The sequence below is a fragment of the Haplochromis burtoni genome, unplaced genomic scaffold (assembly GCF_018398535.1).
Source record: "Haplochromis burtoni strain Fernald_Lab_line unplaced genomic scaffold, NCSU_Asbu1 Contig_444, whole genome shotgun sequence".
In the NCBI taxonomy this organism is placed as follows: domain Eukaryota; kingdom Metazoa; phylum Chordata; class Actinopteri; order Cichliformes; family Cichlidae; genus Haplochromis; species Haplochromis burtoni.
Window position 1 is genome coordinate 85,886 of NW_024582805.1, and position 27,931 is coordinate 113,816.

Consider the following 27,931-nt stretch of genomic DNA (forward strand, 5'->3'; position numbering starts at 1 on the left):
GTGTGTGTGTGTGTGTGTGTGTGTGTGTGTGTGTGTGTTTGCTGCTGTCTCTTTGCTGACCTTCCCTCATCAGTCTTGATTGACTCGACCAATCAGCAGTCTGCAGTCTCTTCACGACACACACAGTGAGACACCCACATAGATTGATCTGGTCGATGAAAACACAATATGGAGCTCAGTGGGAATCAATCAACAACAAGAAGCACACAGCCGGAGGTGTTTCACACCGTTAGGTGTGTGTCCGTGTGTGTACACGGTACGTGTCGTGTACATATAAGCTCATATATATCTTGTGTATACAAAGTGCAGGTTTCTGGCGTCACTGGGCGGATGGATACGTGATGTCTCCACAGTTCATCCAAACAGGCGAGCTGCGTCGGGTTCGACGGCGCCCTTGGGCGTGTGTGCTGCTGTTTCTGAGGCGGGCACAAAGCCAATGTCTCTAAATGTTCCCTGTGGGTCGTCTGACCTCTGAGCGTGGCGCTGGGAGGGGCCAGCTGTTTACCTCTGTGCAGGTGTGAGGAAGATGATGCTCGGCGCTAAGCTAACAGAGACGGGAAGGAGCCTGCGTTCTCCTGCTCCTGCCGAGCTGAGCAGGAGAACGCAGCGTGGGGACTGAAGACGGCGTTTTATGTTGTTTCCCGCACATGAAGGAAAGCAGCTGTTTAATACGTCAGCTGAGAAACCGGCAGCGTGGCGAGCTTCATACGTGTCTGATGACAACGGTGGACGTCATCAGGGTAACGTAATGAGTGAGGGCAGCTTCAGACCTGAAAGTGTGACGGAGTGTAGAGGACGCACACATACTCCACAAAGGAAATGGACTCACGTGTCCTGACAAAGATGCCATTAAATGCCACTAAAGGCTTGAGCGTACTCAGTGCTGCCTGCATCATCACTCCGTCACCGTGGTTACTTTCATGTTGCTGTGGCTGCAGCTGCTGATGGCGAGCGTTGTGTCAGAGCGCACTCAGAGGTTTGTTTCCCGTAAGTCGAGCTGCTGAACGATGCATCAAAAATAGCAGCAGCTGAAAATCCAATCAAACCTGGAGCTCAGAGGAAGCTGTGAGCCCACAGCCTGACTCTGTGAACATGACCCTGTAGTACCATATCACCCTGTTGGAGCACTTCACTCTCGCTCTGCAGGCCTACTTGTTGTTCCTAGAGTATTTAAAAGTAGAATGGGAGGCAGAGCCTTCAGCTTCTGTGGAACCAGCTTGGATTCAGGAGACACTATCTCTACTTTCAAGATTTCCTATTTACTAAAGCATGTAGTTAGCGCTGGACCAGGTGACCCTGAATCCTCCCTGCTGCCAGGTGCTGTCAAGGACGCTGCTGTTGTGATGCTTTAGTAATAAAGTTGGATTGAACGGGCGCTGAGCTGCTCGGCTGCAGCTGCTCGGCTGCAGCTGCTCGGCTGCAGCTGCTCGGCTGCAGCTGCGGTTTCACTTTCTTTAATGACAGAGACGATCCCAAATCCAGGAAGTTTACTGACGTCATAAAAACTGTTGCTGAGATGTTTTCTCTCATTTTACAAGCTGAAGGTTCATATTCAGACCTTTAATGAATTTACACCACAATTAAAAAAAATAATTAAAAAAAACATTGTTTGACAAATTTGGCTATATTCCACTCAACACAGTGAAGATAGTTTAAAACTAAAAATGCAAAAGACAATAAATGTCCTTAAGACCCTCCAAGGGATTTATTAAACACCTGAAATTCTGCATGTGGCTCTGCGATGGTCAGCACCACAGAGGCCACGCAGGTCAGTCCATCACCATCATCATCATCATCATCATCATCATCATCATCATCATCATCAGGGCCTAATGTGGTGCTTTACCACACTCGCGTGGACGGATCCAGAACATCGTCCAATAGGAGCGCGTTTCTCCCGTGTGCAGAGCGACATCAGAGCCGATCACAGGGACGCACAAGCTTTCTGGAGTAAAATAAAAAATGAAATGTGCGGCTTCTATTTGGGAAGCAGAAAGTTGCAGCCAGCAGCAGCTCGTCCACACGTACCTGAGAGCACCTGAGATCATTCACAGTCTGAACATAATCCTGAGGTCCAGCTAGAGCCGTGTGCTGGCGCCCTCTACAGGCCGTGCTGCTGTAGGCCCTGTCGATTTCAGGTGTTGGTTAAACACGAAGGATCCTCCCAGTTTCACTTCCTCAGCTGGTACTACGGCAGCATTGTTATTCACCACACACCTGACACACGCACACCTGACACACGCACACCTGACACACGCACACCTGACACACACACGCTGTAGGAGTGTGTCAGGTGTGAATTATCTGACCTTTACAGTCAGCAGGTTTGTGTGTGTTTCAATGGCAAAGCAAAAATTCAAACTTGACAAGGTCTCTCCTCTCTTCCTGTCTCCTCTCTCCTCTCTTCCTGTCTCCTCTCTCCTCCTTCATCTGCACTCTCTCTCTCTCTCTCCCCCCTTTAATCCATGTCTGTCATTGCTCGCTCTGTCTCTCCTTCATCGCCCTCCTCGCTGCTCCCTCCTCCTCCTCAGCCTCTGTCACTGGTGTCTGGCTCAGTGTGAATACCAATGGAGAATGAGTGGGCGAGAGAGCAGCAGAGGCAGAGAGAGAGCATGCTAATAGGGCAGAAGTTTCTGGAGCTTGACTCCCGCGTTTGGCTCGTCCGCCTCGGCCTTAGAGCCACAGCTCACGCCTTCTGAGGAGGAGCGACAGATGTGCGAGGCGTCTGCACTGAAGCACAGTCAGCCATCAGAGTAGCAGAAGCTCGGCTGTTTTCTCAGAGGTCTAAAACGACATTTATCTGCCGTCTTTGTCACCGCATAATCATAAATCAACACAGTGCACGTTAGCTAAAACCTGCCGCTAGCAACCAGGCTAACTTAGCATGCTAGCGTTACAGCTGTATCCTTGAGCTAAAACTCAAGAACTCGGCCCTCTACGTGACTCACACCCAGCGAGTCTGATATCACACGGGCCAAAACGCAGCAGTTCGGTCATATCAGACTTATGGCCTCAGGAAACTTTCAGGGTCATGCTGGGAGGAGCTGTGATCACACATGCACACGCCTACGTCACCACGCCGTGCACAACCACACACACGCAGACTGAAAACACAGGCAGGAAAAAGGGTGTTTTGGTGAAATCCAAACGCATTTAACACATAAGCTACAGCTACATCCTCTGACACCACCTTACATCCACCTGTAACTCAGTCTTCAGCCCGTGTGACCTCACTGAGTCACATGATGACAGAGTGGGTCACTGACTCTTAGGACCTCCCCCTCTGGGGTGAGACAGCTGCAGTGCAGATGTTTCAGATGTGGAGGTGCCGCTGCGTGTCAGTGTTGCGCGTCCCTAAAGCCAGACTTCCTCTTTTGGCGGCCGGTACGCCACAGCGATGCACCCCGGGCTCTGACGTCCTCACACTCAGGTCACACATCCGTCTGCGTGTCGCCGTGCCGTCAGTCGTGCAGTTAATCTTCTTCCTTACAGAAGTGTTTTTAATCATGGGTGCGATGGCTTCGTGCTGAATCTGCTTAGAGTGGCTCATTTGTTTGATTGATTTCACTTGATTTTCTGGGACAGGAAGAGCTCGTGTATTGATCTGAGCTGCAAAGAGGAGACAGGAGCGAGCAGAGGAGTATGAGGAGAGAGATGGAGGGAGGCATAAAGCCGTATGAGGCAGACAGATAAAAGGACGCAGAGAGGGAAAAGCTGAAGTTTCAGAGTGAAAGAAAAGAGCAAACAGTGACAGAAGAAGCGAGAAGACTGCACCCAGAAGATTTCACCCGCCACGCCACAAAGTTGTTTTTCCAATCCAGGCTGACAGCAGAGAGGGAGGAACTTTGAAAGTGACGGAGCAGAGAGAGACAGAAACAAAGAGCGAGGGCAGAGAATGAAACACTTCAGTGTCGGGCTGTAATTAGCATAATATTTTTCTCTGTGCGTCTCCATCATCCTATTTATATCTGTCAGAGCGAAGGACGGAGATGAAAGAGTGCAAATAACGAACATGAAATCGTGGCTGTTAGACACAGGGGAGTGTGTGTGTGTCTGTGTGTGTGTGTGTGTGTGTCTGTGTGTGTGTCTGTGTGTGTGTCTGTGTGTGTCTGTTAATCCTGGCTGGACGTGTAATGACTGTTCGCTCTATTTCAACAGTATTTTGCATAAAAGACAAATTTGTTCCGCGGTGTCTCGTATCAAAGTGAAGCCTCGGAGGCCCCGGGGCGATGCTGGCTTTGAGGTTAGAGATGGTTGCCAGTTCGAGTCCCGCACCAGCGGGGAATGGGAATAAACCCCTCCCCCCTGACGACCAGCAGTGCAGGGCGTGAAATTAGCTTTTTGTTTCTGGGGGTATATTTGGCCCTTTGATCGGGTTTTCGGGGACGAGCAGCTCCTTCTGTGCGACTGAGACGAGCTATGAAATAATAAGAGGGAGCGAGCGGCGCCTAAAAGCAGCACGCCGCCTAAATGTGATGCATCGAGCTGCAGCAGGCGTCACTGAAAACCCTCACCTCCTGGTAATGAGGCGCTAAGGTGGGAGTCTATGGGTGGGACCCAGAAACAAGCTAGCTTGCATGCTAGTTCCAGCGTAAATGCGTTTTTACTGCAGCTGCTGTCGGACGCTTACCTGCCGACGGCCAGGTGAACAGCTCAGTATCATAACACCTGTGCTGGATTACAGGGGTGACGCAGACCCACAGATATCAGCTGTTTGATGATATCACAGCGTTAGCATTGATAACAGCTGATGCATGAACATAAAGTGAGGTAGAGAATGCTACAAGTGTCCACTAGAGGGCGCTCTGCAGCTGACCCGTTGACTGCACACGGCGGGCTGCGACAGGTGAACGGGATCATTTTTCAGATGCTTGGTCAGGTGACTGTTTGTGCTTGGTGTGTCAGACGTTTACATGGCCAAACATCGCTGAGAGAAACGGCCATCCTGCTCAACCTCAGCCGCTCCTCTTATGTCAAACTCCATCAGCGCTCCGGAGGGTTTCCCCCTAAACGCTCCTGATACGTCCTTGAAATGAAAACGTTCCCTCCTGATCCTGTTACAAAGAGAGGTTTACCGCCAGGTTTCCATTCGCCCTCTAACATCTGCTTTATTGAAACAATCCATCAGCGCGTAAACAGGACGGCTTCGTTCGCTTCAGCAGAACAAATAAAGGCTGAAGTGGAAGCGTGTAAAATCATCCCTGAGCCTCGGAGACCTTTCCTGCCACCAGTCAGCAGCTGAAGGCGTTCGGAGCGAGCACCGAGAGCGTCCGCGAGGTAAATCAACCTGTCAGTCAGCCGGTCTGTGGCATGCGGCGCTCTGATTGTGAAGCAGGAGCACGCTGCTCGATCGGGAGGAAACGCAGGCCGAGGCAAACAAAAGTCACAGCTTTCATCTGTGGAAGCGTTTAATCAGGCACATTGCTGCAGAAAACGCTGTCACTTAAAACAGGAAGAATCAGGTCTGACATGACCTCACTTCCTCTGACTGCCACAGGATGTCGCTCCAATAAAACTGAATGATTTAGAGGGTTTGTGCCCTTCCTCTGATATTTCATTGCCCCTGTTTTTCACGCTGACGCTGCTTCCAGCCTGATCTCACACAGACCGTTCCACCATTGTGATGAAGCTTGACCTTTGACCTTCAGACTCGTGTGTTGAGCTTTCCCTGTGATCGGTGCAGGCCGATTGAGTTGTCTGTAAGTACGTTCAAAGGCAGTAATCAGATTACCAGGAGCAGGTGCACAGCAGCTCTCTCCACACTGACACCAGGTCATGAACGTGTCACAGGTCAAAGGTGAGTTGCAGTCGTTTTAATTCATTACGATTACCCAGCAGGTCATGCTTGTGGAACGGTGGCCTCTGCTGGTGAGTGTGGTTACTGCAGTTTCATGAGTGCATGCTGTGACTCACAGTCGTGGTCTAAAGTTTCAGGAATGACACAAATATCAGTTTCCACAAAGTTTGCTGCCTCAGTGTTTCCACATCGTTGTGTCTGATGTTTCTGTGATGTATTAAAGTATGAAACCAGCGCTTCATAAGCTTCAAAGGCTTTTATTGACAATTACATCACGCAAAGAGTCAGTATTTGCAGTGTTGGCCCTTCTGTTTCCAGACCTCTGTCAGTCAACGTCTGGGCCAAACCCTGACTGATGGTGATCCATTCTTACATAATCAATGCTCCGAGTTTGTCACAATTAGCAGGCTTTTGTTTGTCCACCTGCCTCTTGAGGATTGGCCACTGTGCCCATGATGCTGGAAAAGTCTGTGTGTTGTTCGCCAAACTGTTCTTGGATGGTTGGATGAAGGTGCTGTGGGAGGATGTTTTGGTCACATTCTTTATTCATGGCTGTGTTTTTTGGCAAAATTGTGAGTGAGCCCACTCCCGTGGATGAGAAGCAGCCCACACATGAACGTCTCAGGATCTTTACTGTTGAGACAGCACTGATGGAGGCGCTCACCTTTTGTTCTGCGGACCATTCCCCGAACATCAGAAAGAGCGTGACTTTACCCCAGTCCTCAGCCGCTGCTGTACTGGGCGGCTGAGGATTTTTATGACCCTGGTGGGTTTTTGGAGAGAAGTGGAAGTTCATAAAAGTGACAGTTACGTGTATACATGCTTTATTTTATGAGTGCAGACAGCACGACACATCACAAACATGTGTGCAGAACCAGAAACATGTCATACTTCAAACACACGTGTGAGACAAACCTGTGCAGCACCGACCATGTTTGCATATCTTTGTGGGGACCAGCAGCCCGTATGGGGACAAAGTGATCGTCCCCACAAGTTTGAAACAGTTATGTTGTGATAGGCGTCCATATTTCATGGTTAGGGAGACAGCTGGGGAGGGTTATGTTAATGAGATGTCCCCACAAGGACGTGAAAACACGACTGTGTGTGCGTGTGCGTGTGTGTGCGTGCGTGTGTGCGTGTGCGTGTGCGTGTGTGTGTGTGTGTGTGTGCGCACAGACTGATGAGTCACTGTATCTGAGAGGCTCTGATGTGTGGACCTGATGAGGCGCTGCTGAGTGATGCTCTCTTTCATCTCCGTCCTCATCCCCCCCCCACCTCAGATCTCACCTTCCTAACGTCCTTCCCTGCTCTTCCTCTCCTCCCCCATCATCCTGTTTCCTTACCTGTGAACCTCCTCCTCCTCATTAAGTCCAATCCTCGTCTCTGTCTCTCACCCTCTCTCTCGCCCCCCCTCACCTTACTCTCACCTCTCCTCCATCTGTCCCCCCCCTCCCCCGTCAGCTCCCCTTCATCAAACTGAGCCAAAGCAGCCTGCAGGAACTTGCTGCATGTGACACACACACACACACACACTGTTAGTGCCGGAGAAGTCAGGGAGACTTCAGGTGTTACGCTCAGGTGGAAACATGACTTCTCTTGTGTCTTCCAGGCGTGCGGCGCCCTCCGGACATGGACCAACGTGCCGGTGCTAACGTGCATTACACGCTGCTGATCGCCTGCGTGCTGGTGGCCTTCTTCCTGGGCGCCATCTTGTCGGGTTTCCTGGTGTCATGCTACTGCGGTGGCAGCGCTGCCCACCGGGCTCGGAGGCTGGGGAAGGACCCGGAGGCGTCGCTGCCTCACGCCCTGTCGCTGCGATCCCTCGCCAAGCTCAACGGGCTGCTGGACGGACAGCCCAAGGTGAGTGAGACGAGGAAACGGATTCATCAGAGCTCACCTGAGCCCTACAGCTGAAACACGTCTGCGAGCTGAGAGGCAGCGGTGTTAATATTCAGCCCCTCCTCCTCCCCCGGGGTCAGACTTAATAAGCCTCACTTCAGTCTTTTATTCGCTCATTACTATCGAGCGTTTCATTAGGAACTCCATCCTCTGTCCACATGTCCCTGAGCAGGAAACTGAATCTCTGAGCTGACCTCTGACCCTCTGCTCAAATGTATATTTATACAAGTTCCTCATTGTTCTCCGTGGCTCCTCCCACTGAAGGGTCATCCTGTGCTTTAGAGATGAAACGGCAGGCAAAGATAACGACAGCTGATCGCAGCTTTTCTTCTTCTTCTCTTCCTCCAGGAGGACAAACTGGACGTGTCCACCCCAAAGATGTACAGCTCCTTCATCCCCAACGGCCGGGCCGAGCATCACCTCCACAGCCCCGTGCACCAGGGCCTCCCGCTGGGCGACCCCGAGCTCAGCCTGTCCCAGGTAGGAAGCGAATCTGTCCAATCAGAGTTTGTCAGTGTGAGCGATGGAGGATGGAGCGGACTGCAGGCACACACCTTGGACGTGTAATCGATCACATTTACATGCCGCAGCCATTTAATGCTAACATTAAAGATGTTACATGTGTTTTATTTTGAAATTTCGCTGCAGGCCGGTCTTCTCACCCAGTCTCCCTTCCTGTGGACGATGCCGATCTCCGCTGAGCCAGACCGCAGCCGGAGCATCACTCCGACGCATGGAGCACGACGCTCGGCTGCGGTCCGACTCGCCGGAGACGTGTCTGCTTCTGCATAAAGTTTCCACCGAGGTTGCTGCACACATGCGGCTCTCAGACACTGATGTAACTCAGCTGGGTTTAACACATAAGTGCTTAAAGCTTTGCACACAGCGCCCTCTCCTGTCAGCACGCAGCGTGACGTGAGCGCTAAAGCTCATTCTGAGGTTTTCAGGTAGAACTTTTAATCTCGACGTTCGTACTGACGCCACGGCCGCGTCTAACCTCTGACCTCTGTTTAGTCTCTGTCACAGGGGGATGGCGAGCTCTCCGGCCTGCCCACGCCCGACTCCACCCCGGAGCTTCCCATCAAGAACATGAAGGCGCTGCGACACCATCAGTACGAGAAGAACCAGAACTGCAACAACGCCAGAGACAAGCCCAGCTGCTCCGCCTCCAGTCTGGGATTCATGGCCGTCGTCGGGAACTCCATAAACCAGCAGGTGTTTCCCTTCCCTCATCACCACGGCAACAGTTTAAGCAATGGGACGCCCCAGGGGGTCGGCGCCTCTTCGACCTCTCTGCACCTCCCAGAGGAGAGAAAGATCTCCAATGATGAGCGGGCGGCAGCGGTGGGAGGGGGAGGAGTCCCGCATCACCACCACTCCCAGCAGTCCCTCCCCCAGACGGTGGTGGACGTGTCGGCGCTGGACGAGCTGCTCAAACACATCCACGAGGTCAGCGCGTCGGGAACCGGCGGCATCAAGGTCCTGACCTCCACCTCCTCTTCCTCGCTGTTCCCCGGGTCGTCCGGCTCCACCGCAGGGCACCATCACAGCCACCATCACCACCACACACAGACGCGCACGCACCACTACAACCACGGCCATCACCATAGCAACCACCACCATCACCAGCAACAGAATGAGGCCGCGTCCTACCACAGCACCTCTGCGCTGCCGAGCGACGGCCTCCCCAAACGCATCGACCCTCCTCCTCAGAACACCACCTCCTCCTCATCTTCATCCTCCTCATCCTCAAACAACCCCACCTCCTCCACCTCCATCCCCTCATCCTCCTCCTCCTCGTCCTCCACTCCGCTCCAGCAGCAAGTGATTCCAGAACGACCTGGAGGAGGCGGCGGCGTCTCCGTGACGCGCCACCACTCTCAGCGTCACTCCCTCATCAGGATGGGCAGCGGGAGTGGCGCCGTGCCCCGCCACCACAGCTTCAACCAGCGAGGGCCGCAGCATGCTCACTTCCTCGCCAGGATGAACACTAACAACAGCAGCAACAACAGCGGTGGCCCCGCCCCCGCCAACAGCAAGCAGCCGTCGGTGGCCAGCGCCTGCCTCACACGGCAACACAGCTACAGCGAGGGGCCGCACGCCCAGCGGGCAGCCGTCGTCCGGAGAACGGTGTCGCTCAAACCCCAGATCCCTCCTAAACCACTCTTCCTGCCAAACACAGCCACGTCACCGGGCGCAGAGGCGGGAAAGTACAACTACTGAGGCTGCCGGGCACCGCGCCGACATGGCCGCTGCTGTCCTTAGACGCCTGCCGGGCTGGTGAGAGAGGATGAGAGGAGAGCGCCGATGGGCTGGAGACACAAAAGAGACCCAGAGCTTTTTGTCGCCATCGCTCCTCGTTACCACCCCTCAGCCGTGCTTGCTGCCCCGCCGCTGAGAGGACGCCGTCCGTCGCCACTCGAGCATCTCTGGCTCATTGAAAGGGGCGGGGCTCGAAACCAGCACGAACTACTAAACATTCCAGAGGCGGCTCGAGGTGGCCACAGAATTCCAGATTAATGCAGTTTTCTTCGGAGCACTTTGATGCGACATCCTGTCGTCGGGCCCGGATTTCATTCGCCAGGATCGTCAGCAAACCTGAACCCCGCAGCAGGGGCGGCTCCCGTCCCCGTGGGGGGCGCAGACTTGTGTTTTCAGCAGCACTCTGAGGACAGACCACCTCGGTCTTTTATACCATATTGGTATCTGCAGGTCGCCCAGCAGGTGTGATAACCGTCTCCACATCACTACAACGACCCTCTTGCATTAACGCCTGCTGAGCGTCACACCCAGACCCCCGCGGGTCGTTTCAGGCCCTGCACTCGTCTGAAGGGGGCGTGTTTTCTCTTCACCAGCTGAGCGCACACTGTGGAAACTTTAACAAAGTTTGCTCTTAAATTGGTGTTTCACCCAAATTACTGCCACACTCATGCTCCCACTGACCTCCCAGGGTGTCCGGGGTCCGGCGCCCACGAGGGCGGAGCAGAGGCAGACTCGTCACCTCAGCTATGCTCTGTAACCCCGCCCGAGGCTGGTGATGCGTTCAGGTACCTGTTAAACCTTTGAAATGTGAAAATGTGTGCAGGCATGAAACAACCCAGAGTCTGGGAGAGGGGGCGTGGCCTGTTGTCTGCCGTGGCGGAGACATTTCAGTCTGACTTCAGTCTCACTCTGCACCTTCATTAAAAACTACATTTCCCAGCAGGCAGTGGGAACGTGAGGATTCTGTTGGTGGTAATTTGGGTGAAGGTCTGCTTTGCTTCGGTCTGTGGGAGGGTTTCCTTCCAGCTGAAGAACAGTGGATCAGCTGCTTTGTCTTTACCTCGGTGTTTGTTAGCGGCTCTGCCGGGTTCTGTTTCCGCCGCCGGGCTCAGGCAACACAGGTGAGACCGCAGAGCGGACCCTGCAGACCAGCGGGTGACGTGACGCCGGCTCTCCGTGTTGCCTCAGCGTGGATGCACCTGGACGCACTTTCAGGTCTGTTAGCATCATTGTCCACAGACGGATTCAGTTTCTGACTTGTGCGCTGAACACCTGAACACCTGCTTCATGTCACAAACCCTAAAGCTGCAGCTCTTTTAACTACACTGAGGCACAAACACTCAGAGCGCCACCAGTGAGCCGCACGGGCAGCGCCGCTAAACGAAGCAATAAATGTAAAAGAGATGATTCAGGACCTCTGCGCCTGCTCGTTCAGACCATAAAACACGAAGAGTTTCAGATATAAACACCAGTAATCTCGTCACATGTCCAAAAACAGCTGGCATCAACTTTCAAATCCAGTCATTCGAGCTTTGGCGTGGCGCTGCTACTACTTTATCTCATTTATGCCCAAATAGTTTGAGGGTTTCTGGCCCGCCTGGCTGGTTAGGGACAGCGCCGGGGTACATCAGGCAGTCGTACTAACCAGCACAAGTTTGAGACGTAGGCTTGAATGCAGAACACGCGGCTGTGACGTGTAGTCGTCTGAGCGAACTGACTTCTCCCCGCGGTCCACAGCGGAGGACGAGCTCTGCATCAACACGATGCAACACGCAGCTGAGAGCGAGCCGCGGTGCGTGATGCGTTTGTTGAGGTTAAATAAAAGAGGCCAAAGCGCGATGGTTGCTGCTCACTGTACAGGGATTCATGCCACAGCGTTTGAGGCGCTTACATCATCCTCTTTCATCTCGCCTGATTCAAACAGTTTGAAATACTGTAGTCACCGCAGATTACAGCTGCTGTGGTCACTGAAGGAGGCTGCCGCAGGACTCGGAGGCTAAATTTACTGCCAATCCCACCCTCTGCTCTCAGCAGGGGATTCTGCAGAAAAAGAAACGGCGTTTAAAAACGAGCCGAACGGGAAGGTTCGGGCGTTTGTGGCATCACTGCAGACGCACCTCTGTGAACACCGACCCGTTAGACACCGAGCGTTTCTCCAGGCACGGCTTTGGAGAGGATATCTGAGAGGTGTCATCCAGCCGTGACACCTAACGTACACGTCAGGAAAAGGATGACGAACAAGGTTCAGTCAAACACTCAGACTGTCCTTAAACGCACCAACATGGAGAGTTTTCAGGTCTGGATTGTTAAAAATAATGCAAAATAGAATAGAACTGTCCTTCCTCATGGCTCTGTGCCGACAGAGCAAACCTGTCGATACGCATTATTATTATTATTAATAAACAATAAGCCAAATTTAATTCATTGAGATGCCAAATTGTGTCTGTTTCTCTCTCTGTCAGCTGAATATCTTAAACAGAGCGACGGCTGTTTGAACCACAGACACGCCTGAACGCGTCGCCTCGGAAACTAAAACAACTTTTTTGCCTTTCGCATTCGTCCAATCGGTGGAAAAGGTAAAACACTGATTAATGGAAAACAGGGAGGGCTGCGTATAAACACCAAAGTGTCACATCGAGCTTTTTGTATTTGAATTTTCCTTCAGATGAAAATGCTGCTTTAATGTTTTGCTCAGAGTTCTGGTTCTGGTTCAGTTGGTAACAAATCCGTGGTCCTGCTAACGTGCCGTAGATAATTGGCTGAACGCTCCTTTAGACCTGCGGCGAGCCGCTCCAACCTTCACACAGCACAAACACCACGTCAGAGTCTGTGAGCAGTGCTGAACTCTCCAAAATCACGTGTCAATCTTCAAAGGTCCTTTATGAATGTTTCCACTGGGTGCTGCTAGGGGGCGCCGCAGAGCATAAAGACTTTGGCGTATTTTATAAAGGTTTTGTATGAGATGCACTTGTAACCTTGAAAATGATTTTGTTTATTCGTTTCGTGGTTCTCTTCCTCTGAAGTGCTGAGAGGAGCAGAGACGCTGTGGACTCACAGCGCCACCCGGTGGGCTACGCTGAAATGACAATGTAATAATGTCACACACTATTATGTTTACCTTACTGCTATTAATTAACAATGTGGATGACGGTGTAAATAAAGGCTACTGTGGAATAGTACTGGCAGCAGAGTGATTCTTCTTTGTGTGGACTCTTATTCTGAAAGGATGGGTGATTAGATTAGATTAGATTAGATGAAACTTTATTAATCCCTCGGGTGGGATGCCCGGCATTGTTCATAATGTCCAGCAGTTTTTTTAGTGTCCTTTTCTCTGCCACTGTCACCAGAGTGTCCAGCTTCATGCCGACCACAGAGCTAGCCCTCCTGATCAGTTTCTCCAGCCTGGATGAGTCCTTCTTTGCTGTGCTGCTCCCCCAGCACACCACAGCATAGAAAAGTACTCCAGCAACCACCGACTGGTAAAACATCCTCAGGAGCTTCCTGCAGATGTTAAAAGACCTCAGCCTCCTGAGGAAGTACAGTCGGCTTTGGGCTTTTTTATACCGGTGCTGCGTGTTGCATGACCAGTCCAGTTTGTTGTCCACCCACAGGAAACGGTGCTGAAACACAGATATTATAAGTCAGAACACTTCCTGGTGGTTGATGTGCTGAATTGAGGGACACAGCAAACAGCCCAGTGAGGTTTGTGGGGACCTTAAATGCATCGTCTTCATTAGGGTTCAAAGTTCAAGAGTGGACCAAGGATTATTGGTTCCTTCATCACTGAGGAGGATGTCCTGTTGTAAATATATAGGTACTTAACTCTTTGGTTCACTGTCCACACACAGACTGTTGCATTGGTGTGTTTTGTTTACAGAGCAGTAACCACAGGCGTTATTACAGGCCCTGTTCCTGAGTGCACAACCTGGCCAAGGCTTTTTCTTGCAGCGCTCCCTGGGACAGAGCACAGCAGGACCTGAACTGTTTAATGTTTTATTCTCAGTCAGTTGGGTTGATGAACTGTGATGACTACAGTAAGCTTTGCATGGATATTTAAAGCAGGTCAGTGTTCTGGTTCTGAGGTCTTTTATCCTCTCAGTGTTTCAGTCTCCAGTCTGAGATATCTTTGGTCCTGCCGAGGATAAAGATGTCCTTGACAAAGTTCCTAAAACTGGGGAAAAGGAAGTGTTCTCCAGCAGCAGATGGTTTAAGTGAGCGGTGTGTTTGATATTCTGCGGTGTCGTCTGGTTCATTTCAATTCTGCCAAATTAATTAAAAGCATATGAACGAGTTTCTCACATCTGACTGTATGAAGGACTTCCTGCTTTCAGTTTTGGGTGTTTTACGTGTCCCGAATGCAGCTTCAGTGATCCTCGATGCGATGACCCTGAGACGGCGTGAGGACTCGAACCGGCTGTCAGGTGGTTTGTTGTAGCTGTTTGCAGAGGTCCTTGGAGGAGTAATGGGACTGTGACGATGTCCTGGATCACTGCTGATCACCTACTGCTGCGGTCAGTCGAACAGCACCATCAGCTGTGAAATTCAAACAGTGCACGGCGCGCTGTTCGATGACCACAATAAAATAACCGTTAAATAAAACGAAGGACATAAACGCTGACAAGCTGAAAGTCTGAACCCCGTCTGAGGATCCGAACAGGAAAACCATCCTGCACACCTCTGATGACTTCGCTTTATCCTTCCAGTAAGAGCCCGCCTCCAGGTCCAGGCGTCGTGGAGGTGCTGTGCTGCCATCTGCTGGTGTAAAGGTAGCAGGTCTTCTTACCTTGGGTTTCATGAGGTAATATTAAAGAGAGGAAGGCTTTGATAAATGTAAAGACAGTGAGAGAAAAGCAGATTTTAAAGGCAGTGGACTCAGCAGCTCTCAGCACAGTCAGCTCAAATCATTCAGCACTTTTCTTTTTTCACTGTCGAATCGTGGGATTACCTGGATGATGATGATGATGACGAATTGCAGTTTCCTGCCTTCATTTTTGCTGGTTTGAATCAAAGGAGCAAACCTGAGCTACAGTAAAACTTCAGACCACCTCTTTAAAGTCTCTTTGTGCTGGTTTAAGACAAAGGTCCGGCGTGTCCTCATCAGGACGGGATCTGTGCTGGGGTGTGGAGCCTCAGGTTTATATTTTTAAATGTTGGCTCTCACGTCATTTTACAGAGTAACGTGAAAGTAACATAACGAGTAGTATGACTGATGTCTGTACCTAATAAGTAACGTGCTGCATTCGTTTTAATAAAGTGTTCTGTGTAATATTGTAATTGATGTATCGTACTGAATGTAATCAACCAACACTGATCACAACAAAGAGACCTCGATAAGGAATCGAACTGAATCCCATCCGTGCTCACAGCGATGTTTCCGATCCAGAATCTGATCGGGTGTTCCCGCAGAGCATCAAACGTGCGTGTTCCCGTGGGTCAGGTCACGAACACGTTCAGATGTCAGCGCTGCCATGACGACGGCTGTGAGAGCTCCTAGGATTTCCTCTTCCTTCAGCTGCTGACTTCAGGCCTCTCTGTGCATGCGAGCCACTTTAACCTGCTTTTATTTTGAAATGATCAATTAAGTATTCATCCCTCCCCGCCCCTTTTTACCTGGCCTCTCCTCCCCCGGAGAGTCACGTGGTTACAGGTGTATATATGTATACACCTGTAACTCAAACTTTCATCACATTCATTTCCTCTGCTCTGATTTCACGTCTCAGGCTGTGGGACAGGAAGCGTTCATGTTTCCATGGATCCAGCTGTCACCTTAGAAACAAACAGCAGCACTGAGCGCGCTCAGAGCCTGCAGCAGAGAGCCCGGTTCATCAGATAACCTCCGTGGCATGGCTGTTATCTCTGACTGGGCTTGTAGGATTCACTGATCCAGCTAACGCAGAGCAAGCCTGGATATGTTGAACCTCCTCTGTAGCCACGCCTCCTGAGATAAAGTGGCGTTGTTACGATGTGGAAATCATGTAGATTTATTGTCTCACTCGAAATGATTTCTCACCAAATCCTTCTTTTTCTCATTTTAACCTTATTTGAAATGAAATTCATTGAGAAATCTGCTGTAATTAAAGGAAACTCGAGTTCATATCACGATGTAACCCTGAATTCCTCGTAGGCAGCGAACCAAAAGCAGACCTTCATGCTTTGTAACTCTGATGAGACCATAACCGATGTCTTATTCAGAATGACCACGTGGCCATGTATGCATGATGTTTCCATCCAGGCCCCGCCTCAGCAGGTCACCTCTGGGACTCCAGCACTCCCACAGCAGGCGCACACCAACCTGCTGACCAAATCCTTGCCTCCTTGTTGAAGAATGATTGTGGTAATTTAAACTGTGGTAAATGACTTGTTGACCTATAATCTGTCAGAAAAAGATCAACCATATCGCTCGTGAAGATTTTCTTTTCAGCCAGAAAGAGCATTCGTATCACGAAGTAGATGCTATGGTTTCCAGGAGAGATCAGGCCAAGAGGGCAGTTGTCACAAATACAAGATCACAGCTCTTTACACTGGGCTCAATGATGCACAGTCAAAAACAGCTTCTTTCTAGTATATGTAACCCCTTCATACATCTTCTTATCAAGATAAAAACTTGTCGTCCACCGCCGTCAGTCCGGTTCATGAACAGCTGCAGATGTTCGATCTCTGCCGGTGGGCGGCTCTCAGAGCTCAGGTGGAGCTTTTACACCCAGAAACACAAAGTGTCGTTCTGACTCTCCTGCTTTGTCTCAGCAGACACCAAACACTGACTGCCTGGTTTTCCTGAAAAGCAAGTCTACGTACATCTGTTTGACCAACGCTGTTTATAGGGCTTCGAAGCGTGATGTCACGGGAGGGGGCGTGACCGCCGAGGTGCCATTTTAGCAGGCCAAACAAAGGAGCAAAGCATCAGCAATGGTTCGTCCTTGCTGTGTTGGTCGTTAGATCACACGATCGGGAAGGGAATAAGCTGGAAAATGGGCTCTGTTTTTATTCTTTCCCCACCTGGAAGCAACGTGAGGCAGCTCGTGTATCAGATGTTACCAAACGAAGGCGTCTAGCCTGGATAGCAGCTGTGAGACGAGCTGATATCCAGTTCTCTACCATCCACAGATATCTGTTGGTGCTCCAGACGTTTTCATTCAGTTAAGTTCTAAATAAGTTCATATCACTCTTTATAGCATATTAGTTGCTAATTGTTTTTCATTATTGCAGCAAACCAGCCTATGAAATGGATGAAACAAATCCTGACTGGGTTCCAACGCTACACATGGGGCACTACGAAATCCCTGCTTCAAACCACATGCTACACACCACCATGCCAATCAGATTAGTTCTTCCATGTGAAGGTGAAGAGGTGACCCTTCTGGATAAGATGGTGAAGGTTTGCTGCATTTTGGTGAACATGTGCCCCAGTGTGGTAGTAAAACCAGGGAAAATGCTCTAGAAAGAGGTATTTAACCTGGACTCCCGGCAACAGTCGACGCGGGATTATTACTCCGAACTGGTGCAGTCTGTGCGAGCAGTGTGAGCTTGGTATTTGGCTAGCGTGTGGCTAATAGTGGATTTTTCCTCCTTCCTCCAGGAGAGGCGAGTGGAGGAGTGAGTTGGGGAGCACACACACTAGGGAGTTACAACACGGAACGCACTGGGAGCAAGGGACGTTGGACTTGCCTGTCTATTTCACTGTAAATAAACGCACTGCGTTTCTGTGAAGAAGAACTGCGCCTGGGTCCCTGTTTTCCATGACAATTGTAACTGATGTTCTACAAAGTGGTTTTAATTAAAATAGGCAAACATTTATTTCTTTATTCAACTTTTGAACTGTGGTACTTAGTAAGTACATATTCAGTAAATGCAAATTATTTACATGCCCCCCTAAATTAAAACATTATGGGTTATTCAGAACAGAACTATGCTTGGAGAAATATTTTCCCATCAGTTGATCCAACTCCTCCACAGTAGCAGGTGGAATCTTTTCTTTTCCCTGTCACTACAGATGGTCTGTTTATGTTTTAATCAAGAGCCTTTTTTGGGGCAGCTGAAGAGGAGAAGTCTATCTTATGGCCAACCTCTGGCTGTATCTTGGTCATATTACCCAGCAAAACCCAGTATGCAGGTTCATCTGTAACAGTCCTTGTGCCACAGATCCCACTGTTGCTTCTACATTAAACAGAAGAGCAGCGACATGGCTGCAGGTCTCTGCGACTCCGGCCTACAGCTGCAGTGGGCGGCTTCAACCTTCCCTGTGATGCTCACAGTGACCCATGGCTGCAATGCTGGTTCATTCAGTCTTTGAGAGTGCAGACCTGAAACACACACAGACAAAGTTCATTTAAAGACAAGAACTATGAGCCAAGGCCGACACAAATGTGTTTATCTACTTTCAAATCCATCCATTGCTTCCGCTTATCCTTTTCAGGGTCGCGGGGGGCGCTGGAGCCTATCCCAGCTGTCATAGGGCGAGAGGCGGGGTACACCCTGGACAGGTCGCCAGTCTGTCGCAGGGCCAACACACAGGGACAGACAACCATTCACACTCACATTCACACCTAGTGACAATTTGGATTATCCAATTAACCTATCCCCACAAGCTGCATGTCTTTGGACGGTGGGAGGAAGCCGGAGTACCCGGAGGGAACCCACGCAAACACGGGGAGAACATGCAAACTCCACACAGAAAGACCCCGGCCTGATGGTGGAATTGAACTCAGGACCTTCTTGCTGTGCGGCAACAGTGCTAACCACCGTGCCACCCGTACTTTCAAATCCATTTATCATAAATGTAACAAAGTGTTTACATGTGATTTTTTTATCTTTTTATGTGTCCATCTATACAACGCTGCATGTTGTATTCTAAATCTGCCTGTTTGTTTTTTTTAATCTGCCAGCAAAAAATGAACCTAAAATATGTAATGCAAGGATGTCATCGCTTTCAAGAGGGAGAAAGCATAAAGTTCGACTTTTATGAATCACGTAATATGATAAGGAGATTCTGCAGGTCATTAATCGATGTATAAAACCAAAATAGAATATATTTTTACTTACACAGGACACAAACACGGAAGCAAGATGTATAATTAGGATTATTTATAACAAATATGAATTAATTAGTGCAATTTCTTTAACCATAGAGAATGACTAAATCCTTCAGGACAATGTCACATAAATGCACTGAACTCACTATGTTTTCCCTCTAACAGCCTCCACATGTTCTGACTGTAGTTTCCCCTCATGAATGAATTTATGCTGCACTAATCTGAATGTTCGGGGGGAATCAAACGCATTTTACTCGCAGTACTCGAGCTGACTTACCTTTGTTTGAATGACGGTGAATTCACAACATGGAGGCTTAAAAAAAGCCAAATCTTGTACCGATCCTTGGTGGATGTGCGCCTCCAGACATTTATAATTGCCAAATTTGTTCAACGTGTATGCGCTGACTCCACAGACAACGTACGAGAAGATATCAGTCTAAGTCAATAGCACTTGGTCTTCAGGGTTTCTACTCCACGGCCGTTATTTCACACGGGTCCACATTTCCAGTGCACGCTATTTTTTGCAAGTACCGTCTCTTTGCATCCGGACGCAACCTGTCTCTATAACATCCTTTTTCTTTTGAGCTGCTTGTAAGTGTGGTTGGTCACAATCTTCCTTCTAACACAGTGTGTTTGTTTGGATTTGTAGCCTGCTAAAAAGGTGCTGCGCTCCCACAATCCACTGCGGTGTGACATCAACTCCAAAGCCCTATTCTGAAACACCAGTCAATCCTAAACACCAGCTATTCTGAAACAGCAGTTCACCTGGGCAAACTGCCACCGCTGCTCTACCTCTACAAAGTGTAGATGAGTTAAAGTAAGGTTCAGGTCCGGATGAATGAAGATGGTGGGTTAAAAAAAACAAATGGTGATATTTAAAATGGGGAATTCGATTAAGGAGAAAGAATTAACTCATGTTCAGCGTGTTTCAGTCTGGATGTGTGCTCTGAGTCTCCTGTGAACTCTAACAGTGGGAAGTGAAAACAGGCTGTGGGCCTGTGGGGCTTCATGTTCATGAAGTTGAAAGTTTCCACCTGATTAAACACAGCAGTGACAAGACAAAGACGCAGCTGTGAGCAGTTTCCATCCACTCATTGTGGCCATGAAGTCAACTAAACAGGAAAAAGTGCTGGTCTCACCACTTAGTGTCAGTAAAGCACAGCGGCCTGACCTCAGCTTGGTACAGTAGGATTTTATTTTACTTTATGAACTTATTCCGTTTCTGTCAGGATAACTCCTGGTTACTTAAATAACATTTCTAAAACAGATTTCCCTCAGATGGGTTGACTTGAAGTATTAAAACAAACTTTACATCAATTCGATTAAATACATTTGATTTGTAGACGATCCTGAGAAGACTGTGGACTTTATATAAACGAGCGTGCAGCGAGTAGAGCCACGAGTGAGGAGGAAAGGTGGTGATGTGCTGAGGACGGCTCCAGCTGACTGACTCTGTGTGTTTGCATACGTGTCCTGCCTCTCTGCTCACAGCCCTTAAGAGGCCAGTGTTGATCAGTGTCTGTCCAGGCCTTTCAGAGACACTGACACGCCGGCAGCACAATGATGATGTCACTGACTCTACTGCTGGCCACCCTGGGGCTCCTTGTTCAGGGTGAGTCTCTCTGTGAGCGCTTGGCTTCAGCGTGAACACTGAAACGAGCAGCAGTGACCTTCTTCCATCTGTTCTCCATCTTCTGTTTGGATGCTGATCATCTTTCTCCACGCTGGATTTGTCTCAGTAACCCTTCTCCTCTTTTCCCTCTTTTCCAGGTTCATCAGGACAAATCATCGTGACTCAGTCTCCTGGAGCTCAGTCTGTGGTTGCAGGGCAGTCTGTCTCCATCACATGTAGAACCAGTACAAGTGTTTACAGTAATTACTATAAGAAAAACCTGCTTTCCTGGTACCTCCAGAAACCTGGAAGAGCTCCTAAACTCCTGATTTATCAAGCTACATCTCGTCAGTCTGGAGTTTCAGATCGTTTCAGTGGAAGTGGATCTGGTACTGTCTACACTCTGAGCATCAGAGGAGTCCAGGCTGAAGATTCAGGAGTTTATTACTGTCAGAGCGTCGTATGGTGGAACAATCAAGACGTGTTCACACAGCGTAACAGCGTAGTACAAAAACCTCCCTTAGTCAGGCTGACACAGTTCAATGGACACACACCAATGTAAGACGCACACATCAGCAGCATTAATGTGCACAGCTTAGTTTCCCACTGACATACTGATTTTTACATAATTATGACCCCAAATTCCTGAACATCAGGACGATTCCCAAGATAAACACAGCAGACGTTTTCCATGAGTAAGATTAGTAAAGTCTGTGCTGCTTCAAACATGTGGAAATGACACCACACACAGGCGTGTCTCAAAGCACTGTTATCGTGTTTTCTGATGGTCTATATGAATGCACCAACAACATCAGCAGTGAAAGTAATCTAATATGAATGTGTCTCCGCAGACTCTCTGGATGACCGAGAGTCTGCGCAGACACATGTTGGTCTAAGCAGCTGGAAAGAAAGCGACACACTTCTTTAAGTTTCATCCGTGAAGCTTCATCAGTTCTAAACCAAATGGTGTGAGTCCCACCGTGTAACAGGAAAATACCTCCAGTGTGTTTCACTGGTCAGCCTTACACAACATGGGAGGAGCATAGCTATGACGTACATTCAAGCCTGTTATGTTGCAGCCTTTCTGACTTGCATGTAGAGCTGGGCGATATAAGATTTTTTCATATCACGATATGTTTTTTTCATTTCAGGCGATAACAATATCTATCACGATATCAGCCAAATAACTATATTTGTAAGATTTAAATGTGCCGTTGCTCACAAGTAAAATGTGAAATAATCAGCAGCTTGTTTTTATTTAAATATTTATTTCCCATAATAAGTTCAACAGGGTAGATGTACTTAAGGAACACGAGACTTTTTCAGATAAATAAAGGCAAATATTGCAAACTACACAAAAGGCAGCCGCTAAAGCGTTTAAGTTTCAAAATAGAACAAACGAAACAGACTAAACTGTCAATTCCACTTAGAAACAAAATATTAATTCTAAAAATAAATCTTAGTTTGTTTTACAGAAGAACAGACAAAACTGACTAACTTTTGTCAATATCAAATAAACTGAGAACTAAAAGGAAATTCTCAATCTCTCCTTGTTGTATAGCTGAGCTTTTCAAACAGTTGTAACAGGTACTTTAGTCTGACAAAAGCCGAATGACGAATCAGCGCTTCCAGTCAGAGACTGAGCTGCACCACTTTATTGTATTTCCAGACTTGCTTTCGGCACATTTACAGCACACCAACCCGGTTTTTGTCAGACTTGAAATAACAGAAATACCTTCACACTACGGAGCTTCTGTGGCTCTTCCGTTTGACAATCTCTCCGGCGTTGGAACCATCGTCTGTTTTCTCTTTGGTAACCTTCGGTCACGCTCGGTTGATTTTTCTAGTCGGCACACTCATTTCCACCGTTACACGGCGGCTGGCTGCTTCCCAAACAAATACACGCGCGGCTTGGCACTTGTGCTGCACGTAACAAGTCACGTGACGTGACGCTGCGGCTGTGAGTGGTTCGGCTCTGCACTATTTAATTTGGATTGGCTGTTCTTTTTTTTTTAAGATGACAAGAGCGGCGAGGTCTATCGCAATAGTAAAATTTTTCTATTGAGAAAAAGTTATTTCGCAATACAAATCGTTATCGTTCTATCGCCCAGCTCTACTTGCATGATATTGTAAAGTGTGAAAACTGAGAGACAGATTGAATAGAGACCTACTCAATGGTCACTTTGAGATGAACACAGTTAGCGCTTTGGTAAAATCTAACTTGAGCCTGTGTAATTGTGTTCTTTTGTGGCTCTTTGTGTTCTGGATGTTGTGTTACCAGCACACAGTGGGATCTCTGTGTGATGACCAGGGCAGAGCAAGAGTACACAAACAAAGAAGAAGTGGGTGGCAATAGCTCAGCAGGTAGAACAACCTGCTACCAACTGAAGGTTCGTGGTCACACACTGGAGTATGAATGTGTGTGAAAGCACTTCAGCATCGTCTGAATGTGTAAGTGAGGCGTGTTGTACAAAGCGCTTCAAGTTCCCCTGGAGTAGAAGAACCAGTGCATTCACCATTTAAGCACCGATCCTGGTAGAAAGTCAAAGTAAACTTTATTGTCATCTCTGCTATAGAGAGACGAGACGACAAGGCTCCAGTTCCATTCAGTGCAAAAGAACAACAATAAATATAGAAAGAGTAAGATTAACCGTGCACTTTGAGACTGAGGTAAGGGGAGTAAATGTACACTATGAGGTAAAAGAGTTAATAACAGTCTAAACTTTACAATTGAGATTTAAAGTGACTTTGAAGTGGTTTGAAATGACCAACGTAGCAGCTTTACAGTTTACAGTGTGAAATAAAGTGATCAACATGAGCAGGATTCCTGAGAGTAGGACTGACCATAGAGCAGCATCTGTATTTACAAAGGCAGCGGTGTGCGGAGTCCAATAGAGTTCGTTAATGTCCCTCATCTCTGTACGCCGACTCGTCATTGCTGCTAATGAGTAGGGATGGGTATCGTTTAGGTTTTATCCAATACCGGTGCCAAGCCGGTACTTTTGAAACAGTGCTGGTGCTTAAACGGTGCTCGAACTGGTGCTTAGAGAATGGTGCACACAAACTTTGTCCAAAAATCTCTCATGTTCAGCTGTTTTTTTTGTAAAAAGATAACAAGCTTTGCGCTGGGCAGAGGGGGGAGAGGCGGTAGTTACACTCACAGTAGCACAGGAACAGAGCGGGAGGGAGAGAGAAAGAGAGCCAGGGACAACAAGGTCACATCAGAAAGGTATCCGGTCGTTCAGTCTGACGTCACTAGCCGTGTCTGGGCCTAAACTCCGCTGCAGGTCCATATATCAAAGATCACTATGGCATTACTGAGAGTTGAAAAACTATCTAAAGTCTTTCATCTTTAATAAAATGATCAGCGTTCTGCTCTACCAGGTGTAACAATTGAGTTTAACATCCAGGCATCCATGAAAACGGAATTTATGACATTTAACGGAGTTAGAAGTTAGCAGGGAGTTAGCTCGCTAGCTTCTATCTAAATACAATATAGCATGTCCTGACTGCGGGGTTTTGGAAACAAATTCAAACGCACAGCTCTGCTATCACTTCCAACATAAATGAAGACAGAAAACTAAACAGCAGTGACGTTTGTAGGGTCACTGAAGTTGGGCTAGCTGCTATATAATGATGTGCTACGTGACCGCTAGCGACACAGATGTTAAGTTACTTTTCAGACACAGTAATTAGATAAGTATTTTAAATACAATATTGATTAAGTAATTAGTAATTAATTACTTTTAAAAAGTAACTTATCCAACACTGGTCAAGACAAACAGCCTCTAAAGTACCGTTTGACTGGTTTGGCTTCAAAAAAAGAAGCAAACAACAATAAATGTGCAGCGATGAACTTTAAATACCTTTTTTTACATAAAACTGAAAAGAGAAAGGAAAGACTAAATTAAACTAATTCTTCTTGTTGTGATTTCTGTCACTCTGAGTGGATTTCCCTGTAGCAGCTGTGTTTCACAGACTGTTTGTGTTTAGAGTCAGAGAGCCGTGTCTCTACAGGTTTTTGTACGACGCCTCGGTCAGTTTGTATCACTGTGGCACACGTTCAGTGGAGGAACCAGGCTGGATGTTGACTGTAAGTTTCTTTGACTTCTACATGAAATTAATCGAGATTATTTTGCTGAAAAGGTTAAAAAATTGGGGTTTATTTTCTGATTTTTAAATAATTTTGAATAATTTTGCAGATGATATTTAGTTTGATGAAGAAACTCGTTTTTCTCTGTTTGGTCATTTTCACAGTGTGTATATAACCATAAATTATAATGTTATTAGAAAATACTGTTAGTTATTGGAGATGCTGCTTTAGTTCATGATTCTGTCCACAAATATTAGATTAAAAAATGTGACTCAAAGAAAACATATTATAGTATTAAATGATATTTTTCATAATAATGACCAAAGAAAGAGCGTGTAAAGATTTTTCCTGGGAATCTTTGCACGTGTTGTCCTCAGTCTTCCTTTTTAATGACATGTAACATCCTCATTCTAACATCATAATGTGACTGATTGAAGCACATGCTACACTAGTATGTTTAGTGGAGATGTAAAACGTCTTAGAGGCTTTAAAGGATATCTAAATGTTGAGGTGAGCCTGTGGTCATGCTTAGCAGTGATACCTGTAAATCTCCATTTGACTTTGTTCATGAAACTAAACTGAGATTTCCCTGCTTACAATATAAAGCGCCTTGAGGCGACTGTTGTTGTAAAAGTAGATTGAACTGAAAAATGATTAGTGAGCTCAGAGAGGGAAGTGAAACACTGAAGACCAGAACCAGCAGCCTCCCCAGCTGCAGCCAACAGGGTGGAGGTTCTCTTCTTGTTGCATGAAATTTCTTCATATTGTCTCTCTGTGTCCTCCTCCAGTGGGACAAGTTGCACCCACCCTGACGGTGCTGCCCCCATCCAGAGAGGAGCTGCAGCAGGGGAAGGCCACGCTCATGTGCCTGGCCAACAAGGGCTTCCCCTCAGACTGGAGTCTGTCCTGGAAGGTGGACGGCAGCAGCAGCAGCAGCTGGGAGGAGGGCAGGAGCCCAGGGGTGCTGCAGGAGGACGGCCTCTACAGCTGGAGCAGCACCCTGAGGCTCCCTGCAGACCAGTGGGAGAAGGTGGGCTCTGTGACCTGTGAGGCCACCCAGGGCTCCCACACTCCTCTCTCACAGACACTGAGGAGAGACCAGTGTTCCCAGTCCTGAGCTGACTCGCTGGTTTTCCTCTGCAGGTGTCTCTCTTTCTGTCACTCGTCTTTGTTTTGTTCATCATTTCACTGTTTGACACAATAAAGATTCATTCAAAGAAACTCTCGTTCCACTTCTGCTCTTTTTAACTTGCACAGATTGAGATCCTTTCACAATAAACACAGTTGTTCTTCACTCAGGGGTTTCAAACTCATGGTCCGGGGGCCACTTGCTGCCCATATATTGACGCGAAGAAATAAAATGCAGTTTGTCCTTTAAAGGGACTTTTTCTGTTCGGGAGGAAGTTTTCGGTGTCTTAGCTAATATAGCCAAAATATCCTATTAGAGCGATTAGAACATGCTGTAGGTATTACAGGTACTGCACTGCAGTGGTTTGTATCATATCTATCTAATAGACTCCAGTTTGTGCATGTAAATGGAGAGTCCTCTTCACACACTGAGGTTAATTATGGAGTTCCACAGGGTTCAGTGCTAGGACCAATTCTGTTTACATTATACATGCTTCCCTTAGGCAGCATCATTAGAAGACATAGCATACATTTACACTGCTATGCAGATGACACCCAGCTCTATCTGTCCACCAATGATTTAACATGGGCGCTTCTATTTTAACTGGTGCATCCTTTCTGGTCTTTACAGTAGTAGTTCAGTGGGTGCAGAAATACTGATCATTTACACACAATTTATTAAGTTCAGCCTCACAAATCTGATCATTTTCTCTTTCACAAACCTGTCTATGCACACAAATGTCTAAACATGTCCTCACTCACAAAACCTTAGATGTGCACCAATCGCCCGACACGCACAGATCACGTCACATGCCCACGTGGGGGTTTCTGCCACAGCCACACAGATCCACAAATGTAAGCTGCTTTCAAGTCCCAGTGTAAAACTGGGACATCTGGTCTTTTACTGTGTGCCTGTGTTTTGTTTTGCATTTTTAGCTTGTTTGTTTGTTTGTTTTTGGTTTATTGCAAATAAAATGGACATTTGTATGCATGCAGCAGCATGATAAAGAGTAAATATACTGCAGTTTACAATACACAACCATAAACAATGCAGTCAAAATAAAAGTGCCACAGGCGCCTGCCTGGCCTTGTGCTGTGAGACAATGCAGGAAGTGGAGTGTTTTTGAGGCACACCTGGACAACATCACTGACACTGTGACATCCTAAAACCTGCGTATACAATAACAACAAACCCTGGTTTACAGGAAAATTCAGGGATAATGCCGCCTACAGGAGTGGGCACAGAGTCCTGTATACCCAGGCCAGAAACATACTGACAAAGGAGATCAAGGTAGCAAAGAGGCGCTACACTGAAACAGTAAAAATGGGTTTTCAGCTAACAACCATCTTTCCCCAAGAAACACTCTGTTAATTAATGACAGACATGTTGCCCTGACATCTGTAGTAAAGACGTGAGTGTTGACCTATCTGCAAACATCACACGCTCCCTGGTGCAGGTCAGTGGATGATGCTGTCAGCACAGGAATGCACCTCAAGCTGGAACACCTTGACTGCCCTGGTACACGTAATAGGATCTGTAATAGGATCAGGTTGTGGACTTCAGCTCAACTCCAAACTACCCAGCTCACTGTCCCAGCCTCCATCTGTCAGTGGATCACTGGTGAGGCACATCCAGCACCTGGAAAATTAGCAGTGGCAACCCAGTGGAGGTGTCCTACACAGATGGCTGCACAGCAAAAGTCAAAGTTTGCAGATGACAGTCAGGATCAGGTTCTGTCATCAGGGTTTGCTGGATTGTGTCTATTTCCCAGGTGAGAGTGCCAATGGTGCAAGTGAGGGTCTCATTCTCAGGGGTAACCCGAGGGGACACAGGACACAGAGAGTCCTGAAACATGGACGCTAACATAAAACATCCTTTACGTTTTACTTACACATTGTGAGATATTTTTAAGTCGCTACGTATTTCATATATTCGATGAAGGATGAATGGAGCGTGAGGTAAATATCAAAGATAAGAAAGTAGTGTTGAACTGAAAACAGGGATGAGTTTTCTGTGAAAGGAAGAAAATATATGTTGACAAAAGTTTCATCAGTGATGTGCTGAGGACAGTTACAGCTCACTGACTCTGTGTTTGCATGTGTGTCTTGCA

At 47.9% G+C, this 27,931-nt stretch overlaps 1 protein-coding gene and 1 gene segment (V, D, J or C); both read left to right on the top strand.

Moving 5' to 3' along the window:
- The window catches only part of LOC102298009 (semaphorin-6D), a 95,549-nt gene extending 82,412 nt beyond the window's left edge, over positions 1-13,137 (top strand). For all 4 annotated transcript variants that reach the window (XM_005948504.3, XM_005948502.3, XM_042213455.1 and 1 more), the window contains 3 exons: positions 7,407-7,657; positions 8,045-8,176; positions 8,711-13,137. In XM_005948504.3, the coding sequence (XP_005948566.1) occupies positions 7,407-7,657; positions 8,045-8,176; positions 8,711-9,919 (1,592 nt within the window). In that variant the 3' untranslated portion in view covers positions 9,920-13,137. The remainder of the gene's footprint in view (positions 1-7,406; positions 7,658-8,044; positions 8,177-8,710) is intronic.
- Positions 13,138-20,501: 7,364 nt separating this feature from the next.
- Positions 20,502-26,021, top strand: LOC102298728. The segment is given in 4 exon segments: positions 20,502-20,599; positions 20,758-21,085; positions 24,658-24,692; positions 25,481-26,021. Coding segments are annotated over 4 exon segments (744 nt in total).
- The last annotated feature ends 1,910 nt before the right edge of the window (positions 26,022-27,931 follow it).